Source organism: Salmo trutta, chromosome 13 (genome assembly GCF_901001165.1).
Source record: "Salmo trutta chromosome 13, fSalTru1.1, whole genome shotgun sequence".
In the NCBI taxonomy this organism is placed as follows: Eukaryota; Metazoa; Chordata; class Actinopteri; order Salmoniformes; family Salmonidae; genus Salmo; species Salmo trutta.
In genome coordinates, this window is record NC_042969.1 from 85718769 (window position 1) to 85741099 (window position 22331).

Consider the following 22331-nt stretch of genomic DNA (forward strand, 5'->3'; position numbering starts at 1 on the left):
GCACAGATAACAACCTTCGCACGGCAAGTGCGGGGAGTTGGCACAGGACGTACCAGGCTGTGGAGGCGCACTGGAGACAGGGTGCGTAGAACCGGCACACATTGTACCGAAACGATAACACGCTCCTCAAAGCGAGTGCGGAGAGCTGGCACAGGACATGCAGGGCTGGGGAGGCGTACTGGAGACCTGGTGCGTGGGGCCGGAACAGTCTTCACCAGACGGCTAGCACGCTCCTCAGGACGAGTACGGAGAGCTGACTCAGGTGGCATTAACCTCTCTGGGAAATGTGGGACGCTAGCGTCCCACCCGCGGGACACACTATTCAACAGCCAGTGAAATAGCAGGGCGGCAAATTCAAAACAGCAAAAATCTCATAATTCAAATTTCTCAAACATAAAACTGTTTTACACCATTTTAAAGATGAACTTCTCGATAATACAACCACATTGTCTGATTTCAAAAAGGCTTTACGGCGAAAGCATAGCATTAGATTATGTTAGGACAGTGCCGAGACAAGAAAAACCACACAGCCATTTTCCAAGCAAGGAGAGGTGTCACAAAAACCAGAAATACAGCTAAAATTAATCACTAACCTTTGATGATCTTCATCGGATGGCACTCATAGGACTTCATGTTACACAATACATGTATGTTTTGTTCGATAAAGTTCATATTTATATCCAGAAACCTCATTTTACATTGGCGTGTAATGTTCAGAAATGTTTTACCTCCCAAAACTTCCTGTGAATGAGCACATCAATTTACAGAAATACTCATCATAAACGTTGATAAAATATTAAACTGTTATTCAAAGAATTATAGATACACTTCTCCTTAATGCAACCGCTGTGTCAGATTTCAAAAAAGTTTTACAGCGAAAGCACACTTTGCAATAATCTGAGTACAGCGTTCAGACACGAAACCAAACCCGCCATTTTGTGGAGTCAACAAAACTCAGAAATAATATTATAAATATTCACTTAACTTTGATGATCTTCATCGGAATGCACTCCCAGGAATCCCAGTTCCCCAATAAATGTTTCGATAAAGTCCATATATATATCCAAATACCTCCTTTTTGTTTGCGCGTTCGGTAGAGTTCTCCAAATGCACTGTGCTCGCGTAGTTAAGTTCAGACGAAAAGTCAAAAAAGTTATATTACAGACGATGTATAGAATGTCAAACGATGTATAGAATCAATCTTTCGGATGTTTTTATCATAAATCTTCCATAATATTCCAACCGGACGATTCCTTTGTCTTCAAAAAAGAAAAGGAACACAGCTAACTCTCACGGGAACGCTCGCCACTGAGCTTATGTCATTTTCTCACTCATCTACATCCAGGAGCTCTTATTCTCTCCCTATTCCCAGTAGAAGCATGAAAAAATGTTCTAAAGACTGTTGACATCTAGTGGAAGCCTTAGGAAGTGCAAAATTAACCCTAAGTCACTGTATACTGGATAGGGAATCACTTGAAAAACTACAAACCTCAGATTTCCACACTTCCTGGTTGGATTTTTTTCTCAGGTTTTTGCCCGCCATATGAGTTCTGTTATACTCACAGACACCATTCAAACAGTTTTAGAAACTTCAGAGTGTTTTCTATCCAAATCGACTTATAATATGCATATCCTATCTTCTGGGCCCGAGTAGCAGGCAGTTTAATTTGGGCACGTCATTCATCTGAATTTCCTAATACTGCCCCCTGTCACTAAAAAGTTAAACTGAGGACACGCTCCTTAGGGCAAATGTCATGCCTCATGCACCAACACAACAGCTCTCTCATAACTCTCTCCTCCAATTTCCCCATCAACTCCTTAACTGTCTCTGATCCACTCCCTTCACTCCCCTCCAAGTTCACCTTCCTCTCCCAGACTGACTCTGGTTCACACCTTGGCTCCTCCGACCACCCCGTATGCCCCCCCCCCATTTTTTTTTTGAGGCTGCCTCTTGGGCTTCCTTCGTGGCCGCGAACCCCGGTGTCGTCATTGTTGCTCCCTCGCTGCCTCCGCCTGCTTCCATGGCAGGCTTCTGTCCCCTGCCATGATTTCATCCCACGTCCAGGATGTCCTCCACTCCAGGCCCAGGATCCCTGCTCCTCCTGGGCACGCTGCTTGGTCCTGGGGTGATGGGATCTTCTGTAACGAACGTCGTTGTAATAATGGTCGGACCAAGATGCAGCATGGGGTAGGTTAATCATATTTATTAATGATAACCAGCAACAAAACAAGAAAGAGAAACCAACGAAACGTACAGCCTTGTAGGGCTCAACGGCAACAATACAAAAAACAAGATTCCACAAACAACAAGGGGGAAAAGGCTGCCTAAATATGATCCCCAATCAGAGACAACGATAGACAGCTGCCTCTGATTGGGAACCATACAACATAGAAATACAAGAAAACTAGAGTACCCACCCTAGTCACACCCTGACCTAACCAAAATAGAGACTAAAAGGCTCTCTAAGGTCAGGGAGTGACACACTTTGAATAAACAATGGTTTAATAGTCCAAGGGGCAGGCAAGAGATAGGCAGGGGTCAATAATCAAGAGATGTCCCAAGGGTACAGGTCGGCAGACAGGCTCAGGGTCAGGGGCAGGCAGAGTGGTCAGGCAGGCGGGTACAGAGACGGGACAGGCGAGGGTCAAAACCAGGAGGGCGAGAAAAGGAGAGGCTGGGAAAAAAACATGAGCTGACAGGGAAAATGCTGGTAAGTTTGACAAACAAGACGAACTGGCAATAGTCAGTGTCTCTACCTCGGAACTGCTGCTCAATTTCTTTCTCTCTCTCTCACACACACACACACACTCACGCACGCACGCACACACGCACACACACACACACACACACACTGGGGAGACTTGGGTCACTCTGTTTTCATGAATATAGAATTTGGGTCTATAAGTGTTGAACATCCAAAATATTTTCAGAAAATAAATCTCAAACACCAAGGAGATAAGATAGCATTTGTGTGTTACATAAATTGCATAGTTTATTTACAAAAAAGTTAATTTACAAAAAAACACACCGCAATTTGACATACCAGGTATTAAGCAGAAGTGGACTTGAAAAATGAAAATATTTTGGTGCCCATCAATATTACAAACTTACAGTATCATATGTATGCTCATATATATTACGTTAACTAACAGCAAAGAAAAGTTTTGGAATTGGCCTAATCAAGACCAAATTAAATCTGTGTGACATCATACCTTTTGGATTCATCATTTTTTTCAGGGCACAAGGCGAGACCCAGATGCAGACACGGGAGGCAGATGGTTTGAGTCTTTGATATTTATTACATCCAAAAGGGGTAGGCAAGAGTGGTCGTGGACAGGCAAAAGGGTCAAAACCAGTTCAGAGTACAGGAGGTACAGTGTGGCAGGCAGGCTCGAGGTCAGGGCAGGCAGAATGGTCAGGCAGGCGGGTACAGAGTCCAGAACAGGCAAGGGTCAAAACCGGGAGGACTAGTAAAAGAGAATAGATTAGGCAGGAGCACAGGGGAAAACCACGCTGGTCGACTTGGAACATACAAGACGAACTGGCACAGACAGACAGGAAACACCGGGATACAGTATATACACCAGGGATAACAAGCGAAACCTGGAGAGGGTGGAGGCAATAACAAGAACAGGTGAAACTGATCAGGGTGTGACAATTTTAGAATGTCAGTGTACTAGCTAGTACACAGTGCCGGTTTTAATCAGAACCAGCTTAAACAGAGGCTCCTCATTCAAGAATGTTGTACTCTTTGGGTTGAGAGACTGGACCCCTTGCATTATCTCGCAATTCTTCTTTGGAAAACACCTCTGCTGCTCAGCTGTGAGACTGTCAAGCACCTGATAAAAGACAGCTCTTTGGAAGCTCTCACCATCACTTTGGTCACTATTTTTCTGTCCTACATTGCTCATCATCAATGAGTTGTGAAATCTTAACCCTGTTTTAGGCCTAAGTGCTAAATTATCCTGGGTAGATTTAAAACAGCATAATTCTGCGGATCTGGTGAGAACTGGCAAAATGTTTCACAAATTCATCCATGTTGAGGGGAGCGTGCCCTCCTTGACTCAACACTGAGAATTCCGAGGTGACTTAACCTGTCATCAACCATCGTTGTCCTAAGCTGGGTTTTAATCAGTTTTAAAGCAGAGAATCTTGTCTTGCAAGAAGCACTGCTGACTGGTGTAACATCTTACAAAGTCGAAATAGCTCATGGAAGACCTCTTTATGAGGTTCTAGAAACACAACAAAGTCAAGGAGAGTAGACGGTCTGTCGCTTCCAATTTTCTCTCTCCTATCAAGAAGCCGCTTGGTTTGATGAACCTCATGTTTGAGGTCCTCTAAATCTGACTCAAAGGTCTGAGCAAAGGCAAACAGAGGCTCCTCATTCAAGAATGTTGTACTCTTTGGGTTGAGAGACTGGACCCCTTGCATTATCTCGCAATTCTTCTTTGGAAAACACCTCTGCAGCTCAGCTGTGAGACTGTCAAGCACCTGATAAAAGACAGCTCTTTGGAAGCTCTCACCATCACTTTGGTCACTATTTTTCTGTCCTACAGTGCTCATCATCAATGAGTCGTGAAATCTTAAGCTTGTTTTAGGCTGTCTTTTACACGCTGTTTGTACACTTTTTTCACAATGCTCTGCAATCTCTTCAACCTCTTTCCATAGTTCTCCAAAGTAACCCTCACTTCTGTAGTCCTGTAATGTGTCTGTAAGGGCACCTACTAGATCCACAGCCCTTGCTAGGTCAAGAGAGCTTGATTGGAGCATGTCAGAAATACATTTGGCATCACCAAGCACTTTACAAAAGGTAACCAAAAGCCCTATGAAATGTAAATCTATCTGAGAAAGAAGGCCCCTTGCCTCCACTGATCTATCACCACTATTTTCAAGTGTGATATCCTGTAGCACTCTCAGAACTGCTGGAAGCTTGTCCCTCAGATTACGGAATGCCATGCATCTGCATGCCCACCTTACATCCGTAAGTCTCTGTAGTTCCCTGGGCTGCTGCTGTGGATACAGCTCTTTCTGAACTGCAAGCCACTTGAGAAGAATGTACGAGCCAGATACAAAGTTATAAAGCTTCTGCAGGAAAGCAAAAAAGTTAACTGTCTTAGGCACTGATTTTACAGCATCGACAAGAACTAAATTCAAACGATGTGCATTACAGTGCACATAAAATGCAAATCTTGCACTGTTTTTAATCCATGCAGACAGACCAAAATGCTTTCCTCTCATGACGGATACACCGTCATAACCTTGTCCCACAAGACTATTGCTGTAGTCAAGGCCATGTTTTTCAAGGCAATCAATAATAGTTTTTGTGAGACCTGCTGCATCTAAGCTTTCAGCTGATTGAAAGTGTAAAAAGCTTTTGTGGATGGCTTCGTTGTAATAGTACCTCAGAACTAAAGACATTTGTTATTTTTTCTTTAAATCTTTGGTTTCATTTGCAATTACACTAAAAACTTCACTTTCTTTTACTTGTCTTATTATTTCACTTTCATCTCAGCTAAACCCTCAAGAACTTTGTTCTGGATTTGGTGGCTTGTGTACTTAGCATTGCCACATGCATTCATCCTTTTCTCTATGAGATGGTCATGCTTTGCTATTTCTTCTAGGATTGTCAAAAAAATGACCCTTGTTGTGAGAGTCATCAGACTCTCTGTGACCTCTCTGCACTATATTTTGAGTAGCAGTTGTCGTGGAAAATGGTCTTAAAAGTAACACTCTTTACAAGAACTTGTAAATTCAATATAGACTTTAATACAAAGTAACAAAGCCGAGCTGGTCCGCGGAGCAACTGCCTTTCCCCAGCCCCAGCTCTGCTTTTTATCCACATACAATACATAGGTCCATCCTTTATGTAAATGAAGAAAAACCCTTTTTCCTTTCTGCCACCATTATCTTTCAATCCTATGGATAACGCCCACATCTGAGGATAACGCCCATATCTGCTCTTATTTCTAACATAATGGTGGCCAAACCTTCCTCACGTGAACATAAAATTAATGCATGCATCACATGCATGCTCTCGGTTGCCTGTCCCATCTTCCTTTCACGTGTGTTTCTTTCTGAGTTCACCAGGTTCATATGTACTTAATCAGTTACCTCATTTCATGTACTTTTCCAGATGTACCCTAGGCAGTGTATGTTTAACATAATTTCATTTACCTAACTGTACTTTGTCATGGCTCTGTAATTAGGCCGCCTGGCCCTTACATGATCCCCAACGTCCTTGTTATCTTTACTTAACCTTGTTATCTTTAGGAGAAAAGGAGATTTTCTCCTAGTTAATGTATCTATGTCTTTCCTTCCTTCAGCACGTTTTTCCTTCTCCCACATAAATCCCTCCTCTGGGACTAATTAGTCCCACACAAAACAAAACAAAAACATCCTTAGAGAAGTGAAAGATGGGAAATGGATAACAACAAATTAATAATAATAATAATAATCCATCAATATTAAGGGTGTAGAACGCAATGTGAAAAGATAAAACATACTTGTACACTGGACCAAACATCTCCAATCCAATAACAAAGATAGGAGTAAAAGATCCAGTCAAATTACAACGATAATGAGAATATATACGTGACAATCAATATACCATGAGGATACACATGACACATGAATAAACTATGATGAAGCATGAGCATGTAGTACAAAGCCTTGCCTGAGGTTGTCTCAGATATGTAGAATATACGTAGAATATATATATAGGATATATATAGAATACTGGAAAAATACAAAGAACAATAATAAACATGCTAAGAATGATTAAAAGGTAATACATGAATATATTGGTAATATACGAATAACATATGTATAATATATGAATATGCACAGTATAAGAATCTGAACATGGCCCAAATAATCAAAAATAAAGGTTACACAACATCATTCCAAAATGAGACATTCTAACACGATCCTCCCTCGCGGACACCTCTCTAACATATACTGAGCACTTATTACTCATAACTGCTAGAAGATTAAGGACATGGTCCGTAGACACTTGTAACCGGAAACACCCTCTGTTACCTAACGTATAATACATGTTCATCATTTTTAGGAAGGCAAAACTAACTTATAATTAAAGAAAAGCATACATTTATATATGTATGAAACCCATAGAACAAACATAAAAGACAACATATATTTAAGGCCTGTTCAGAATCATACTAGGAGTTATGTCCTAGGGGCACACTCCTCATCTGCACAAATAGGGCAATCCCCCCTTTGGCACATTGCACAAAAGAGAGGGTCGGGATGATGGTAATGTTCATTATTGTCGTCTTGGGAGCACCACTTGCAACGCCTAGGTTTTGGACATTTTTTGTGTACATGAACAATCACTAATTCACCTGAATCGGGGTTTGTTCTATACACCGGAAAACCACCAGGTCGCCAATCATGGCACCTATAACCTCCTCCAAGGATTACCTCATGGAGACAGTTAGGGTTACCAAAAGGGCAATCAAGGGGACCTCCAACAGCATTGCAAGGGTTCCCATACTTATTGGTATAGTGTCCAGGATTATCTGGGACAGGATTAATTACAATAGGTGGATCCAATACATAATCCTTAAACTTCTTTCTTTGCCTCCTCTTTGGTTTAGGGGTTACTCCATGTACTGACATCTGTTTAACAGCAGTCTTGACCACAAGTGATTTAACTAAAGGTAATACACAGCAGAATACAACGCCTAACGCCACCAGGCCCGCACCCACCATGATGGCCATCCTGGTGAACATAGCGCCCCACTTTCCTAAGGCCAGGTCTAACCAATCCCAGACATGGGAATCAAACCCAGCATTCGCTTGTACTTCTGCTCTTAACCCTTTGAGTTTATTCATAGCTAGGGAAAATGTTCCATTAGGGGCAGTGTTATTGGGGATAAAAGTACAACACGCATCTCCATACATTACACAAACTCCCCCCTTCTCCGCCAAGAGCCAGTTAAGAGCTTCCCTGTTCTGCCATGTCATCTGGCTTGTGGCCTTTACCTGTTCTCCTAAAGCTGTCAACGCAGAGTCTGTATAATTAATAAATCTTTGTTGATTATAATATATATAATTAATCCATTCTAAGTTCTTGTTGGGTGTGACCCACAAAAATATAGATTCAAACCCAGATTTAACCTCGTCCCTGGCTTTAAACTCAGTGGGCACACCCCTAGGTTGTCCAATTGTGTCAAGGTATACTTTAGGATCCGATTCATATTCTCTCTTAGTCCTAGTTTTAACGTGTTCCACCTGGGGTATTTTAATAATGTCAACTTGTTGGACTGCTCTAACTAACGCACACAACCCAATCCATCCTTCAGGAAGAACATTCAGAAGTTTGTTTTTTCCACACATCCAAAAACTATCCGCAATGCCTCTATCTTGGTTCTTTAACATGGTCAGAGATGGTGCAACCTGAGTGATGTTGCCGCACGACCCCTTCCTATTTGTCATTAGTCCGTTCTCATCAAATTTTCGAATACCCGCAATTTCTAACACCCAGATGGTGTCACACTGTACCGTTGTGTTTCCCACATTAATTCCACCAATACCATAATTATAGAAACATTCATATTTTCCTTTGACCACGGTACTTTTGTCAATCTGAGGTTTAGTTAACTCAGTCCTAATGTCGTATGTAGCACATTCCTTGTTAGCCAATACGGTCGTTTGTAACATAGTTTTACCTTTAGAACTGCCCAAAGCCATTCTGCACTCAATGTCACATAAAGGAATATGGTACTTCCCTTGATTACAATTATTGTTTTTCCATTTAGCACAACTGTCAAATGTTGCCGGTTCTGGTACTATTAACATTTCAGACAAGGGTGATTTGCTGCATAATATACAATTGTCCATCTTATGTCTATCTGCTGTATACCTTGCCCATTTATACCAGTCATTCTTTACCGCTTCTTCCAATGTTCTGTCCTTGGGTGGTTCTGATTCTACCCCACCCACTGTCTCGTCCATATCATTCTCTTGAGGTGAACTGTTGGGCTTTGTCAACAAGTTCCAAATGTCTGTGAAAAACCCTCCTGATTCTGATGTTTCTGGTCTCGTCGTGGGTTTCACTGTAGGTGTAATCACCGGTGTTGTGGTAGGTGTAGTGGATTTCTCACCCAGAGTAGTAGATGTTACTCCAGTCGTGACCACTGTGGTGTTTACAGCTGCTGTCACAGTCGTCGTGGTTCTAGCTGTTGTAAGTACTTGGGGATCGGGTGCTGGTGTGAATTCAACTTTCATGGTGGTTGTAGTGCTTCCACCGACCAGTCCTGTATGTGTCAGTTCAACTATAAATTCTTCTCCTTCAACTGGTTCAATGTTCTTTATGCTGAGCACCCATTCGTTTTCTTCTTTAATTACTGTCAGGTCACATCCTTTGGGATCCCAGATGACTTCTCCCTTGGTCTGATGATGAGTCCATCCACAGTAGGCGACTTCAGGTAGAGGTTTTATCCTGTACAATGCGACTGTTTTCTGTTCCCCTGCTTCCGTTATTATCTGAGGTGGGACTGTAATTCTGACCCTGTTCTTCCCGCCTGGTTGTCTGTCAGGTTCTTCTCTTTTTTTCCTGTTCAATTGTTTATCAGGGGGACCGAGTGAGTGCTGAAAAGTCAATGGTGGGAAAAGCCTTTTGCTCTTCGGTCCTTGGGTCATCTCCTTCTTCTCTCCTTTGGGAGGCTTCTCCTCCTGCCACTTGTGTGGTTCTTTCTTTGGTTTGGGGATCTCCCTCCTCTGGTCCACCTGGCTCCCCGTCTGGGTGTGCATCAGGTCCAGGGAAAAGCCATTTCCATTCTTCGTGGTGTATTTCTGGGTCCCATTGTAGTGGGCTTTCGTTATAGCTATCTGCCATAGTAGGCATATCACCAGGAGTATCAGGCATATCGCTTTCCCTCCCCCTTGGAGTCTCTGGTCCCACCGGCTTGAGTATTGTTGATTGGCCGGTTTCTTCTCCTGCCCTGTCTCTCCGTTTACTCCTTCTAAGGGCAGTTGGTGGTGTGTCAGCCGTCTCTTGGCTTTCGCCTGGCTTGTTATCTTCCTGGCTTCCTTCCGAAGCCTCGTTCTCTTCCGCTGTTCCTTCTCCTGTCGTGCCCCCGTTTGATGTATCAGCATCCTCTGGGTCCTCATTCTTATCCGGTTGTTTCCTTCTGTCTGTCGGGACCCTGGTGCAGTGGTTGAGATGATACCACGTCTTGCTTCCTTTCACCTGGACGGCTGTTGACGTGGCTTCGGCCACCTCGTAGGGTCCTTCTCTCCTTGGCTGATCCCACTTTCTCCGGAACACCCGAATGTAGACCAGGTCCCCTGGTATCACCTGTCGTGGCCCTTCTGGTCTCTGCTCCGGTTCCTTCTTTTTCTCCTGTGAATATATAGCTTCATGTATCTTGGTTAGATGCTTTACATATGATTTTAGTTCTGTTTCTAGTATGTCTAACGAGGGACCTTTGTACAGTCCCCCTAGTGATGGCACAGGCATGGGTCGACCCGTAAGCATTTCATGCGGTGACAAGTGCGTGTTTCTGTTAGTTTCCATGCGACTGCTCATTAGTGCAAGCGGCAAAGCATCTACCCAATTAAGCCCCGTGGATGAGCAAATCTTTATTATTTTGTTTTTCAGCGAGCCGTTGGCTCTCTCTACGATTCCTTGCGATTGGGGATGATACACACATCCTAGTCTTTGTTTCATCCTTAGCTTCTGTATTATGGTTTTTACTACTTTTTGTATGAACGCCGCGCCATTGTCTGAACTGATTTCTGATGGAATACCAAACCTGGGTATTACTTCTTTTGATAAGAATTTTATCACTGTGTTTGCTCCTTGATCAGCCGACGGTATTGCTTCTATCCATCTGCTAAACCTGTCTATGATGACTAACATGTACCTCTTACCATAAGCAGGTTTTATCATGTCTACATAGTCCATCACAATGTGTCGAAATGGTCCTTCTGGGACTGGTATGTGACCTATGGGCGTGGTTATACCTTTACGTATGTTGTTTTTCGCACATATTTCACATTTTGACAAGACGTAATCTACTGTTGCCTGTAGATACGGAGACCAAAAACCTTGTTTTTTGATTTGTCTTACCACCTCCCCCCTTGCACAATGATCTAGATCATGTGCATCATTAATAAGCAAACCCAATAATGTGGTTGTGGCAAGTATGGCTCCATCATGTGTTCTCCATACCCCATGTCTATCAACAGAGGCTCCCCTCTGTACCCAGGTATTTTTTTCGGTAATTGTAGCACGAGCCTGAATTTGAATCAACTCATCGGGAGTCGTGAGCGGCGCAATACCAATTACATCTAGCAACGGTGCCGTGAGAATAGGGACAGTACATCTAGAAGCTTTCTTAGCAGCCTCATCAGCTGCATTATTACCCCTGATAACAAAATCATTACCTTTTTTGTGTGCTTGACATTTGATTATGGCCAGTCTTCTAGGATACATTAAAGCTGTCATTAGCTTGATGATTTGTGCATGGTGTTGTATAGGAGTTCCATCACTCTTTTTAAACCCTCTCTGTTTCCATACTGCACCAAACAGGTGACACACCCCATGTGCATAAGCCGAATCGGTGTAGATGTTAACTGTCTTTCCCTTTCCTAGTACACAAGCAGCCGTTAATGCTTGCAGTTCAGCCAACTGAGCCGAACATGGTTGAGGGCAATATTCTAATATTACCTCGGTAAAGGTTCTACCTTGTTCCTTAACTACTGCAAACCCCGCATGATTACCGGTGTAGTCCTTATAACAAGAACCATCTACAAAGTAGTTGTCCAGGTTATGTCCCTCACGGTCCATTAAGGGAATGGACTCCAAATCGGGGCGCAGTTTGGTAAATGTTAAGGCTTCAGCCACACAGTCGTGTGCTTGTCCTTCAAAGTCAAATGGAATTCTGTCAGCTGGATTGACAGTGTTGCATCTTTTTATGGATACGTCCGGGTATGTGAGTAACGTCATATAGTCCAAAGTTCTAGCGTTAGTTAACACAAATCTTCCCTGTTCTATCAGCTCCACTATTTTATGATGGGTACTGATAATCACCGGATATCCCATGGTGATAGTCGAGGCCTTATCATATGCATAATGTAAGGCTGCTAATCCCTGATAGCAGGGTGGGTAGCCTTGGGCTACTGGATCTAACTTAGAACTGTAGTAGGCAATAGGCTGTTTCTTTCTACCGCTACATGTTTCCTGCATAAGAATAGCGGCCGCATAGTTGTCACACCTATTTGCTACGTACAATAAAAATGGTTTAGTGTAGTCGGGAGCTGCTAGGGCTGGTGCTGTTTGCATTTCCTTTTTAAGTGTTTCAAACGCAATGATAGCATCGGCGTTCCACTCCAGAGGCGCTCTTAGATTAAGCTGTCCTGCTTCCTTCATTATTTCTCTCAGAGGAGCTGTTTTGACTACATACTCCTCTATCCAATCAGAACTAAATCCTGTCATTCCTAAGAAGGTCATCATTTGAGCTACCGTTCGGGGCAACGGTGCTTTGCTAATTCCCTCTAACTGTCCTGGAGCTATTGCTTTGGTTCCATGGGCTATTGTTCTACCTAAGTACTCAACCTGGGGTTGACAGTACTGTAATTTTGCTTTAGAGACCTTGTGTCCTCCATCCGCTAACCTCTGCAGGACTTTTAGAGAGTCAGAGTGGCACTGTTCTATTGTAGAGGCGCAGATTAACAGGTCATCTACATATTGGATCAAAGTTCCGTCAAGCATTAATTCTTCTAAATCTGCTCTTAATATCTGATTGAATAAATGCGGGCTGTGCCTAAATCCCTGGGGGAGGCGTGAGTAAGACAGGGTCTTACCCCTATACCGAAATGCAAACAAGTGCCTGCATTCCTCCGCCAGGGGGACACTAAAAAATGCTCCACACAGGTCAATCACGGTGAAGTATTTGGCATCTGGGGGAACATTAGTCAACAGCGTGTGAGGATTGGGAACTTCTGCTGGACAATCTTGTGCTATGTCATTAATAGCCCTTAAGTCGTGTACCAGTCTCCATTTTTTACCATCGGCTTTAAGTACAGGTAGCAAAGGGGTATTACAGACGCTTGGCATCTCAATTAATACTCCTGCCCTGATTAGTCCCTCAATTGTTGATCTTATTCCCTCCTCAGCTTCGGGCTTCATAGGATACTGGGCTTTCCAAGGGGGTTTGGCGTCTGGTTTGACTTTTATGTTGATCGGGCTTGCTGATTTGACAAGCCCTACGTCGGTATCATGTTGTGACCATACTTCTGGTGGTATGATTTTCTCCATTTCTTCTCTAAGCTCGCAAATTAGCCCTATCCCTTCACCTAACATTACTAGTTGGTCTGCACGGACCTCTATCTCCCTAGGATCGCCAATCATTATTGTAGTGGTTACTATCTTGATGAATTCTTTATTTTTGGAGTGGAAAATTAATGGATTATCCGTTTTATCCCACTCTGTCTTCTTAGCTTCCCTCATCATGGGTCCCATCTCCTTTGATGTGAAACCTTGATTCACCAGCAATGTGATGTGAGGGATAGAGTCCGAGACATTGAACCATTTCAGCACAAACTCAGAATCATCTCCGTCCATCACGTCCATTGCTGCTCCCTGTTTTCCAATGATTATACATTGGGACATAATTGGTGCTTTCCTGCCATGTGCCCCCAAGACCCAGAGTCGTTCTAGCAATGGATCCTGATGAGGGTCAAATTGCATTGTGCAGTGATATTCAGACCCTGCTCTAACTGCTCCGGGTATCTGGGCCTGAATAAATTTACCCCATCTTCTTACTGTCCTATCCACATCTGTTTCAATTCCTCCTAACCAATATACGTTGGCTGTGGCCTCTGTGTTTACCACTGATAATTGTAGTCCTATTTTTTCTATTATCACCCCGTCGGGGGAGCACTTAATTTGTACACCCATTTGGCATAGGGCATCTCTTCCTAACAGATTAACCGGTGTTTGATCTGATACCAGTATTGGGATTGTTGCTGATTTACCGTTGGCAGTAAGACGAACTGGAGCGGTCATTGGATTTAGCTGCGCTTTTCCCGAGAATCCCATTGTTTTGGCATATTTACCAGACATGGGGAGATGAGAGGCATAATTTGGACTTACACATGTGTAAGTGGCTCCAGTATCTATTAACATGGGTACGTCTCTATTCTCTATTTGAACCTGCAGCATAGGCTCTTGGTCAGCTCCTGTGGTTAAAATTGTAAGCTGACCCTCCCCTTTAGGATTCTCTGGGCATCCCTAGTAAGTCTGATTGGGTCCTGACCATGGGTTCACAGGGCCTGGAGGTGGGTTTCGGTCACCCCGCCATCCGCCAGTAGGGCCCCAGGGATTCTGGTTTCCCCCAGCAGGTGGCTGCCAGCCACCGGAGCTGTTGTTCGCTGGTGTACGCCTATTGTGCGTATTATCCCCAGTGCGATCCTGCCAGGGGTTTACGGGGCATTCACGTCTGGTGTGTCCGTGTTGGTAGCAACCCCAGCATACACCAGGCGGCCCCCGCGGGGTCCTGATTCCTCTCTTCTGATCCCCCTGTGCATTTCTTTGTTGTCTGTTCCCACCAGTGTGCTCCCTAGTCCAAATTGGGGGCTGTGTGTACACATTTGCTACTGGCAGTGGGACGAGCACTTGGGTCCGGTCAGGGGCCAACTGTTGCGGCCCTCCTGGGGAAACAGCAGCCATTGTTCCTATCTCGGGCACAGAAGTGGTTACTGAGGCCTGGATCTTTTTCTTTCCTTTGGTCAATTCTTCCAGCTGCAACTGGGCCAGTCTTCTCTGGATGTCTTTCCCTTGCTCAGCTTGTTTCTGTTCCTCCCTTCTATGTTTCTCCACAGCGTGAACCACATAGTCACAGAATTCTTTGTATGGTTTTGAGGTAAGTCCCACCACATCCTCCAGCCTGTTCCTTACTGGCTGGGGCATGGCTTCCACCACTGAGTTCCGGAACATCGTTGTCATCAATTCATTTTCCTCCGGATCCTGTTCTGTTTCCATTCTCCATTTTTTCAGTCGTTCATGTAGGTACGCAGCTGGGCTTTCTGTAGCTCCAATGGCCTCTCCCCTCAATGCCTTAGGGTCCACTTTTGTTGGGTATGCTGCCCTTAGGGCCCTCCAGATGGCAGGCCTGTACCTGTCAAACATCAGTCCATCACTTGACACCTCCCACCCTGTGCCGTTGATTCCTCCCTCCTGCAGGATTTCTCCCATTCTCTGCACGCTTGTTACCCTTGCCAGTAATGCCCTTATGTCGCCCACCGCCAGTAATTTCCCCATTGTAAATTCTTCAAAGGTTCTGATCCACTTCCCAGCCCCCTCATGGATGTCCGGCAGCCGGGCGACCAAACCTTCCAGGTCCTGCGTAGCCCATGGTATGTAGTGCCCCTGATTTCCTTTTATCAAGACTGGGCATTGGTTATATGGATCTAGACTATAGCTTTTTGCTTTTATCTTTGTCCTGTCTCTGAGCACCATGTGATCTGTTTCAGTGGAGTCTCGTCTCAGGCTTTCCTGTAGGTTGCGAGCTGTTGCCTCATCTTGCCTTTCTTGCTCCCTTGCATATTCTTCCTTTGCTCGCTCATATTCTTCTTGTATTTTTTGTGTTAATAGGCGGTTCTTCCTTTCTAATAGATCTATATCAAATCTATTACTTTTTCCCTCATCCTCAGATTCTTCCCCACAATTGCTGCTTCCATCGGATCCTTCAGGAGTTTTTGGGTGTTTCTGTGACTTCTCTTCTCTCTTGTCTTTTTCTTTTCTTCCTTCTGTTGTGTGTTGTTTCGATGTTTCCTTTTTTCCCATTTCTGTTTCCATTGCTTTCAGGGTTTTTATCAAACCCCCATAGCAATTGAAACCTTCTTCTTCGCTTTTTGTGTGTCTCTTTGTTTTTGTTGGACCTTTCCCTGCTGGGTGAGGGAGTGCGCCCACTGCTCTAGGTGTGCAGGTCTCTTCCTCCTCCTCCTCTGTCACTTCTACCCTACCTCTTATTTCCATCTGTCCGGTTACCATGGGATACTGCCCATGGGAGTAAGGTGGTGGCTTATTCTCCCACACACCCTTTTCCTCATTTTTCTTGTGATCTTTCTTCAGCATTTCTCTTGCCGTTCTCATGCTATGTAACAGACCCATTCCTTCTTCTTTAAACATTTTCAATATTTCATTCTCTCTTTCTCGTTTGTTCTTTCTTTTCTGCTTATTGTCATTCGGTTTGTAGTTTTTTATTAAGGTCTCCATTTCCTCACACACAGAGACATCCAATGTCCCCTCTGCAGGCCATTTGGTTTTATATTTTCTAGTACGCTTTTCCCATTTCTCAGATGTTTCTTTTATTTCATTTTTACTCAAAGGGTGCCTGGCCCCCAAGATCTCTACCGGTGTCCCCTTCATTTTGATGGGCATCTTTGCTTCTAGTTTTAATTTCCTGTATTTAACTTTCTTCCAATTCTATCCTTTATAATATCTATCCTCTTTTATCTTATTCTATGTGCTTTACTATTTTCCGATGACTTCTTATTATTCTGTTCCTGTCTTATTCGGTCTGTCCTAGTCCTCTCTCTGTTTCTCTTTGTTATCATATACTGATTCTCCCTTCCTAGGCTGCGACCTCCTAGGGACCCAGCAATTCTAAAGTGCTTTATTTTTACTTGTATTCACACTGTGCTGCGTTATCCGTTTTGTGAGTGCCAAACATTTATTGCGGTTCCGTGTGCTATCTTATTTAATTCTGGCTTGACCTGTCTTTACTTTTTACTTCCCGTTTTAGTTTATGTCTTTATTTGTATGTGTTTCCTTTCCTCCCTGCGCACCGTGTGTGCTATGTGTATGTGTTTACTGCCTTTTTATTGTGTCCTTTCTTTCCTAGTTCTATAAATTTAATATACTGTATTATATCGATGTTTTATCTTTACCTATAGCTCTCCTTATCTGTTATCTATTGGTTTTACTCCCTTCTCCCCAGGAGAGTTTTAACCCTACTCTCCCTATTTATATCGAGCGGCTACACAGCGGAGTTTCACAGTTCCTCCCCTGTCCCAAAATAGCGCACACACACCCGTTATTTCTCCTCCTTGCTCTCTGCTTCTGGCTTGTTCTGATATTCTTCCTTAACCTAGAGAAACCTTAACTCATTCAAACACTTTTTTATTCGCATTCATACAATCTTTATTCACATTCGTTCATTCACCCCCTGCTTTACCTAAAGCAACCTATATACCTCAGTCTATTCCTGATACACTTCCTCAACACAGGATAACTTTGTATTCTTAGGATTTTTGTAGTATGTCGGAATTTCTGCTTAATCGAGTCAGTTTCCCTTCACACTGTTTGTTCCCCCCCCGTACTGTCCTCCGTTCCTCAGAGCAGCTACGCGGTGGACCCCACAGATCTTCCGGCGCCGTTAGCAAGGCGGAGCGTTATTATCTGTAGGACTAACTTTTTCACGGTTTCCGTACGTCTACCTAGACCGGATCTCTCCCGTGCCCTTCCTGCTCACTGCATACAGATCCTCGTTCCTCGAGCGATATCGTGAGCAGCCCACCCAATCAAGCCCTCTATTTTCTCCTAGGCGCGATTGTGTAGGATTTCTATCTATGTAGCCCCTTTGGCTAATTTCCCCACGGTTATCATTCGTTTATCTCGATCGAATCTCTCCCGTGCCCTATCTGTTCACTGCATACAGATCCTCGTTCCGCGAGCGATATCGTGAACAGCCTACCTAATCAAGCGCTCTAATTTTCTCCTAGGCGCGATTATGCAGGATTTCTATCTACTTATCTATTTGTTTTGACCACACGCACACAGCAACAGCAGCCCCACGCCAGGTCAGGCAGTCCAGCCGAAAGAGAGCAAACACACACACCTCTTGGGCCACACAAGGTTCCCAGATCCTATGGTCTCGAGAAAGGACCAACCCGAATCACACACCCAGCACGAACCGCCTGATCAGGTTGATTGGGCTGTGTTAACGCACATCCCAAAACAGGTCCTGAAACAGTCGAACTCGGCCAAGCAGAATCAGACGGGACAAGCCCTCCCAGCAAAACCACACATGTGGGCCCGTTAGAATGGTCCAATCAGCGCAGGCGCAAACCCTCCCCGCTAGACACCCCCACAAGCCGGTCCACTATCCACTGCGCATGTAATCCCAACAAAATGTACACATATCACATTTAACAATCCCCCATTCATGCATGCATGCAGTTCTATTGAATTCAAAAGTTCTTTCAATGCTACAGAATTTTTCAGGAGTTCTTTAGAAGAGAGACCTACGTGGCGTTTCCTTCGTTGAGACTGAGTCTCTGAAGCAATCTACACAAACATTTCAACTACTGTAAGAACAAGCTTACCTTATTATAGTTGGGCGGCCACCCGTTTGCGAGACTGCTCCAGAAAAACCGTCACCAACCAAAAACGCCGTTGTCTGAGGTCCCTGGCGTCTCCTGGCAAGCTCGCCAAAGTATGTCGTGGAAAATGGTCTTAAAAGTAACACTCTTTACAAGAACTTGTAAATTCAATATAGACTTTAATACAAAGTAACAAAGCCGAGCTGGTCCGCGGAGCAACTGCCTTTCCCCAGCCCCAGCTCTGCTTTTTATCCACATACAATACATAGGTCCATCCTTTATGTAAATGAAGAAAAACCCTTTTTCCTTTCTGCCACCATTATCTTTCAATCCTATGGATAACGCCCACATCTGAGGATAACGCCCATATCTGCTCTTATTTCTAACATAATGGTGGCCAAACCTTCCTCACGTGAACATAAAATTAATGCATGCATCACATGCATGCTCTCGGTTGCCTGTCCCATCTTCCTTTCACGTGTGTTTCTTTCTGAGTTCACCAGGTTCATATGTACTTAATCAGTTACCTCATTTCATGTACTTTTCCAGATGTACCCTAGGCAGTGTATGTTTAACATAATTTCATTTACCTAACTGTACTTTGTCATGGCTCTGTAATTAGGCCGCCTGGCCCTTACATGATCCCCAACGTCCTTGTTATCTTTACTTAACCTTGTTATCTTTAGGAGAAAAGGAGATTTTCTCCTAGTTAATGTATCTATGTCTTTCCTTCCTTCAGCACGTTTTTCCTTCTCCCACACAGTTAATAGGAGCACATCTGCAAATGTTTTAATGTCAGTACAGTTTTCCTCCACTTTCTTTTTCCGGTCCTCATTTATAACATCTAACATTGATGAGTTGCTGCCAATAGCCCTTTGATGCTGATTCCAAGCATACATAGCATTGATATGATGCTCTGCCTTCAAATGGATCTTAAACCCAGAATCTGTAAACAGCGCCTTTTTTCCAGTTACAAAAACCTGACTGTGATGTGAAGGCAGATTCAGGTGTATTGGGCAGAGAAAAATGCCTACAGGCAAAACAATAAACTGAATCTTGACTTACAGTATATTCAAGCCATGAATTGTCCTTTATATCAGGAGCTGTTGAAAACCCTTTTCCCTAGTACCATGCTGAGTTCTGGGAAATGTTTTCAAACACGACTGTACAGGACACTCTTCTCTGGATCTTGAAATGTCTGAAATACACGTTAAATAATGTGTCATATCTCTATGGAAATGTAGAATTAAGGGATCCACAAGATTAGATACTAAAATGTGTCATTTAAAGTATAGGCCTGGCCTACCATTGGGTCCTTTTGGAACAGAAGTCTAAAACATTTCCCTTTCTTTCCATGTTTAATTGACCCTATGCAACAATAAGACCGCGTATGGTTACATCTAAGCGTTCAACTGCCCACATTTTAGTCCAATCTCAATCTTAATTACAAATCCCCATTATATCATAACAGTACCTTAAAACTACCAGCCTAAGTTACTAGTTGGATCATGGCTAGCCCTATTCTGCAGTAAGTAACTTTAGCTAGCTATAATTTCTAACACATTCACGATAGCAAACAGGCTATCTGCAAATTGTGGTCATCTTTTGAGTAACGTTAACAGATTGATAATAGCAACTGTACATTTTGAGTTCAAGTACGAAAATTTAACTGAGTTAATGGATTTCAAATTGCTGAATGTTAACCTGCTGAACACTGAGAGCTGTAGCCTACTAGTTACCCCACATTATCTAAACATTCATGTACTGTAACTTACAACACTGCACTGTATATGTGTGTGTGTATTACTAGTACAGATGTAAACATAATGCTAGGCTAAATTGGGAACCAATTTCTCTTATCTGATTAACTGTCTGTTAATGGAGCCAAAGGTCTAACGTTAACTTACACATCGAGTCAACTTTCATAAAAGTTGTTCAGGAAACCTAAATTCGACGCTAAACCTTAAAACTGTAACGGCCGTCGTCAGAAAGAGACCAAGGTGCAGCGGAGGATGTGTTCATCATAAAGGATTTTAATCAACGAATGAACACTACAAATAAAACATGAAAAGAAACGACAGCCAACCAAGACAGAAAATAATCACCCACAAACCCCAAAGGAAAAACAGGCTGCCTATGTATGACTCTCAATCAGCAACAACGAACTACAGCTGTTCCTGATTGAGAGCCACACACGGCCAAACCAAAGAAACAAACCAACATAGAAAAATAAGCATAGAACGCCCACCCATGTAACACCCTGGCCTAACCAAAATAGAGAACAAAAAAACCCTCTCTATGGCCAGGGCGTTACAAAAACTTACTTCAAATATGATGCTTTCGCCAATCGCGAAAAGAGCTTGTGGAGCTGCGGAAAGATTCTCTCTTCTTCTTCTGTATGTTATTCTTATTCTTCTGTATCTCGCCACCAACGTTAATATTCTCTCTTCCTCGTCTTTGATTTGTAAAATGAGCCGCCGAACGTCAAAATAAATGTTTCTTTCAACAAGAGGTGAAATGAGATGTCAATCAGCATCAAACTGCCAATAGCGAATGACATTTTGGGGTTTTGCACCCCGGACACCCCTCTGGCTCCGCCCCTGGTCTCTTCACAGTCCCCAACTTCAGAACAGACTATGGGAGGCGAACAGTACTACATAGAGCCATGACTACATTGAACTCTATTCCACATCAGGTAACTGATGCAAGCAGTAAAATTAGATTTTAAAATACAGATACAAATCGCCTTATGGAACAGCGGGTACCGTGAAGCAACACAAACATATGAATAGACACTATACAAACACGTACACATGGATTTTGTGTTGTAGATATGTGGTAGTGGAGTAGGGGCCTACATATCCACATATAGTGGAGTAGGGGCCACACTTAGTGTGTTGATAAATCTGTTATGAATATGTTGGGTGGTCCTTTGCATGGGGTGATGTAAGTTTCCTTTAACAATCAATCTTCCAGATTGATGACACAGACACAAGAACCTTGGTATAAAACTCTTTAGTAATAAAATGCAATTGCAGACAGAGTTTCACATACAGAATTTTTCAGTAGTCTATAGTAAAGGTCTGTGTGGTGAAACAGGAGACAACACTCTTCATATAACCTTAGTGTGTTGTATGATAAATATTGATTAATATGTTATGAATGTTTTGTAATGTTTTTGAAATGTATAACTGCCTAAATGTTGCTGGACCCCAAGAAGAGCAGCTAATGGGGATCCATAATAAAAACAAAATACAAATCCCACTGCTACTGTTCTAAATGACAGTTGCAAATATACTAAATCAAATTGTATTTGTCACATGCGCCGAATACAGCAGGTGTAGACGTTACCTTGAAATGCTTACTTAGAAGCCCTTAAACCAACAATGCAGTTTTAAGAAAATTGACTTTAGAAAATATTTGCTAAATAAACTGAAGTAAAAAATGTAAATAATACTAAATAAAACTAGTAGACAAGTCAGTGGTTTTGGTTGGAGAGTTGAAAAGCTTGCTGATGAGAGTGTTTTGAGGGAGTTGGAGGTTCCCCCTTCTGTGGTGATAAGGGATTTTCCTCCATGGTTACTCTCAGATCCTGTTTGTTGATCTAACCTTTGTAGAGAAAATAAATTATTGGTCAGAAGTCAGTGATATAGGGATAGTGGTTGACAATAACATTTGTAGAAGTTTTAATGCTTTTTTATCGTATTTCACAGATGGATCCAAGGAACCAGATAGTGGTCCCACAGGAGCAGGTGTTTACGTTCTTGAATTTGACATACAGATATGTAGAAGACTAACAGATGAACTGTCAGTGTACTCAATTGAAATGTTGGCCATAAAAGTTTCCCACAAGTTGGTGGAGGATGTACAACCTGTTTGAATTATAGTATGCTTAGATTCTCTGTCTGTAATGAATATCTTATCATCTGGTAAATCTAATAGGAGTAACTTACTATTGGAGGTGTTCATGTTAGCA

At 43.0% G+C, this 22331-nt stretch overlaps 1 protein-coding gene across 1 annotated transcript; it reads right to left on the reverse strand.

Moving 5' to 3' along the window:
- Nucleotides 1–3453: 3453 nt before the first annotated feature.
- LOC115206866 (uncharacterized) lies at nucleotides 3454–19111 on the reverse strand. Its single transcript, XM_029774043.1, has 3 exons — nucleotides 18359–19111; nucleotides 7730–10381; nucleotides 3454–3468 (listed from the first exon to the last, which is right to left on the reverse strand). The coding sequence occupies exons 2-3, from the start codon at nucleotides 10133–10135 to the stop codon at nucleotides 3454–3456; spliced, it is 2421 nt and encodes an 806-aa protein (XP_029629903.1). The 5' UTR covers nucleotides 10136–10381; nucleotides 18359–19111.
- Between the last annotated feature and the right edge of the window lie 3220 nt (nucleotides 19112–22331).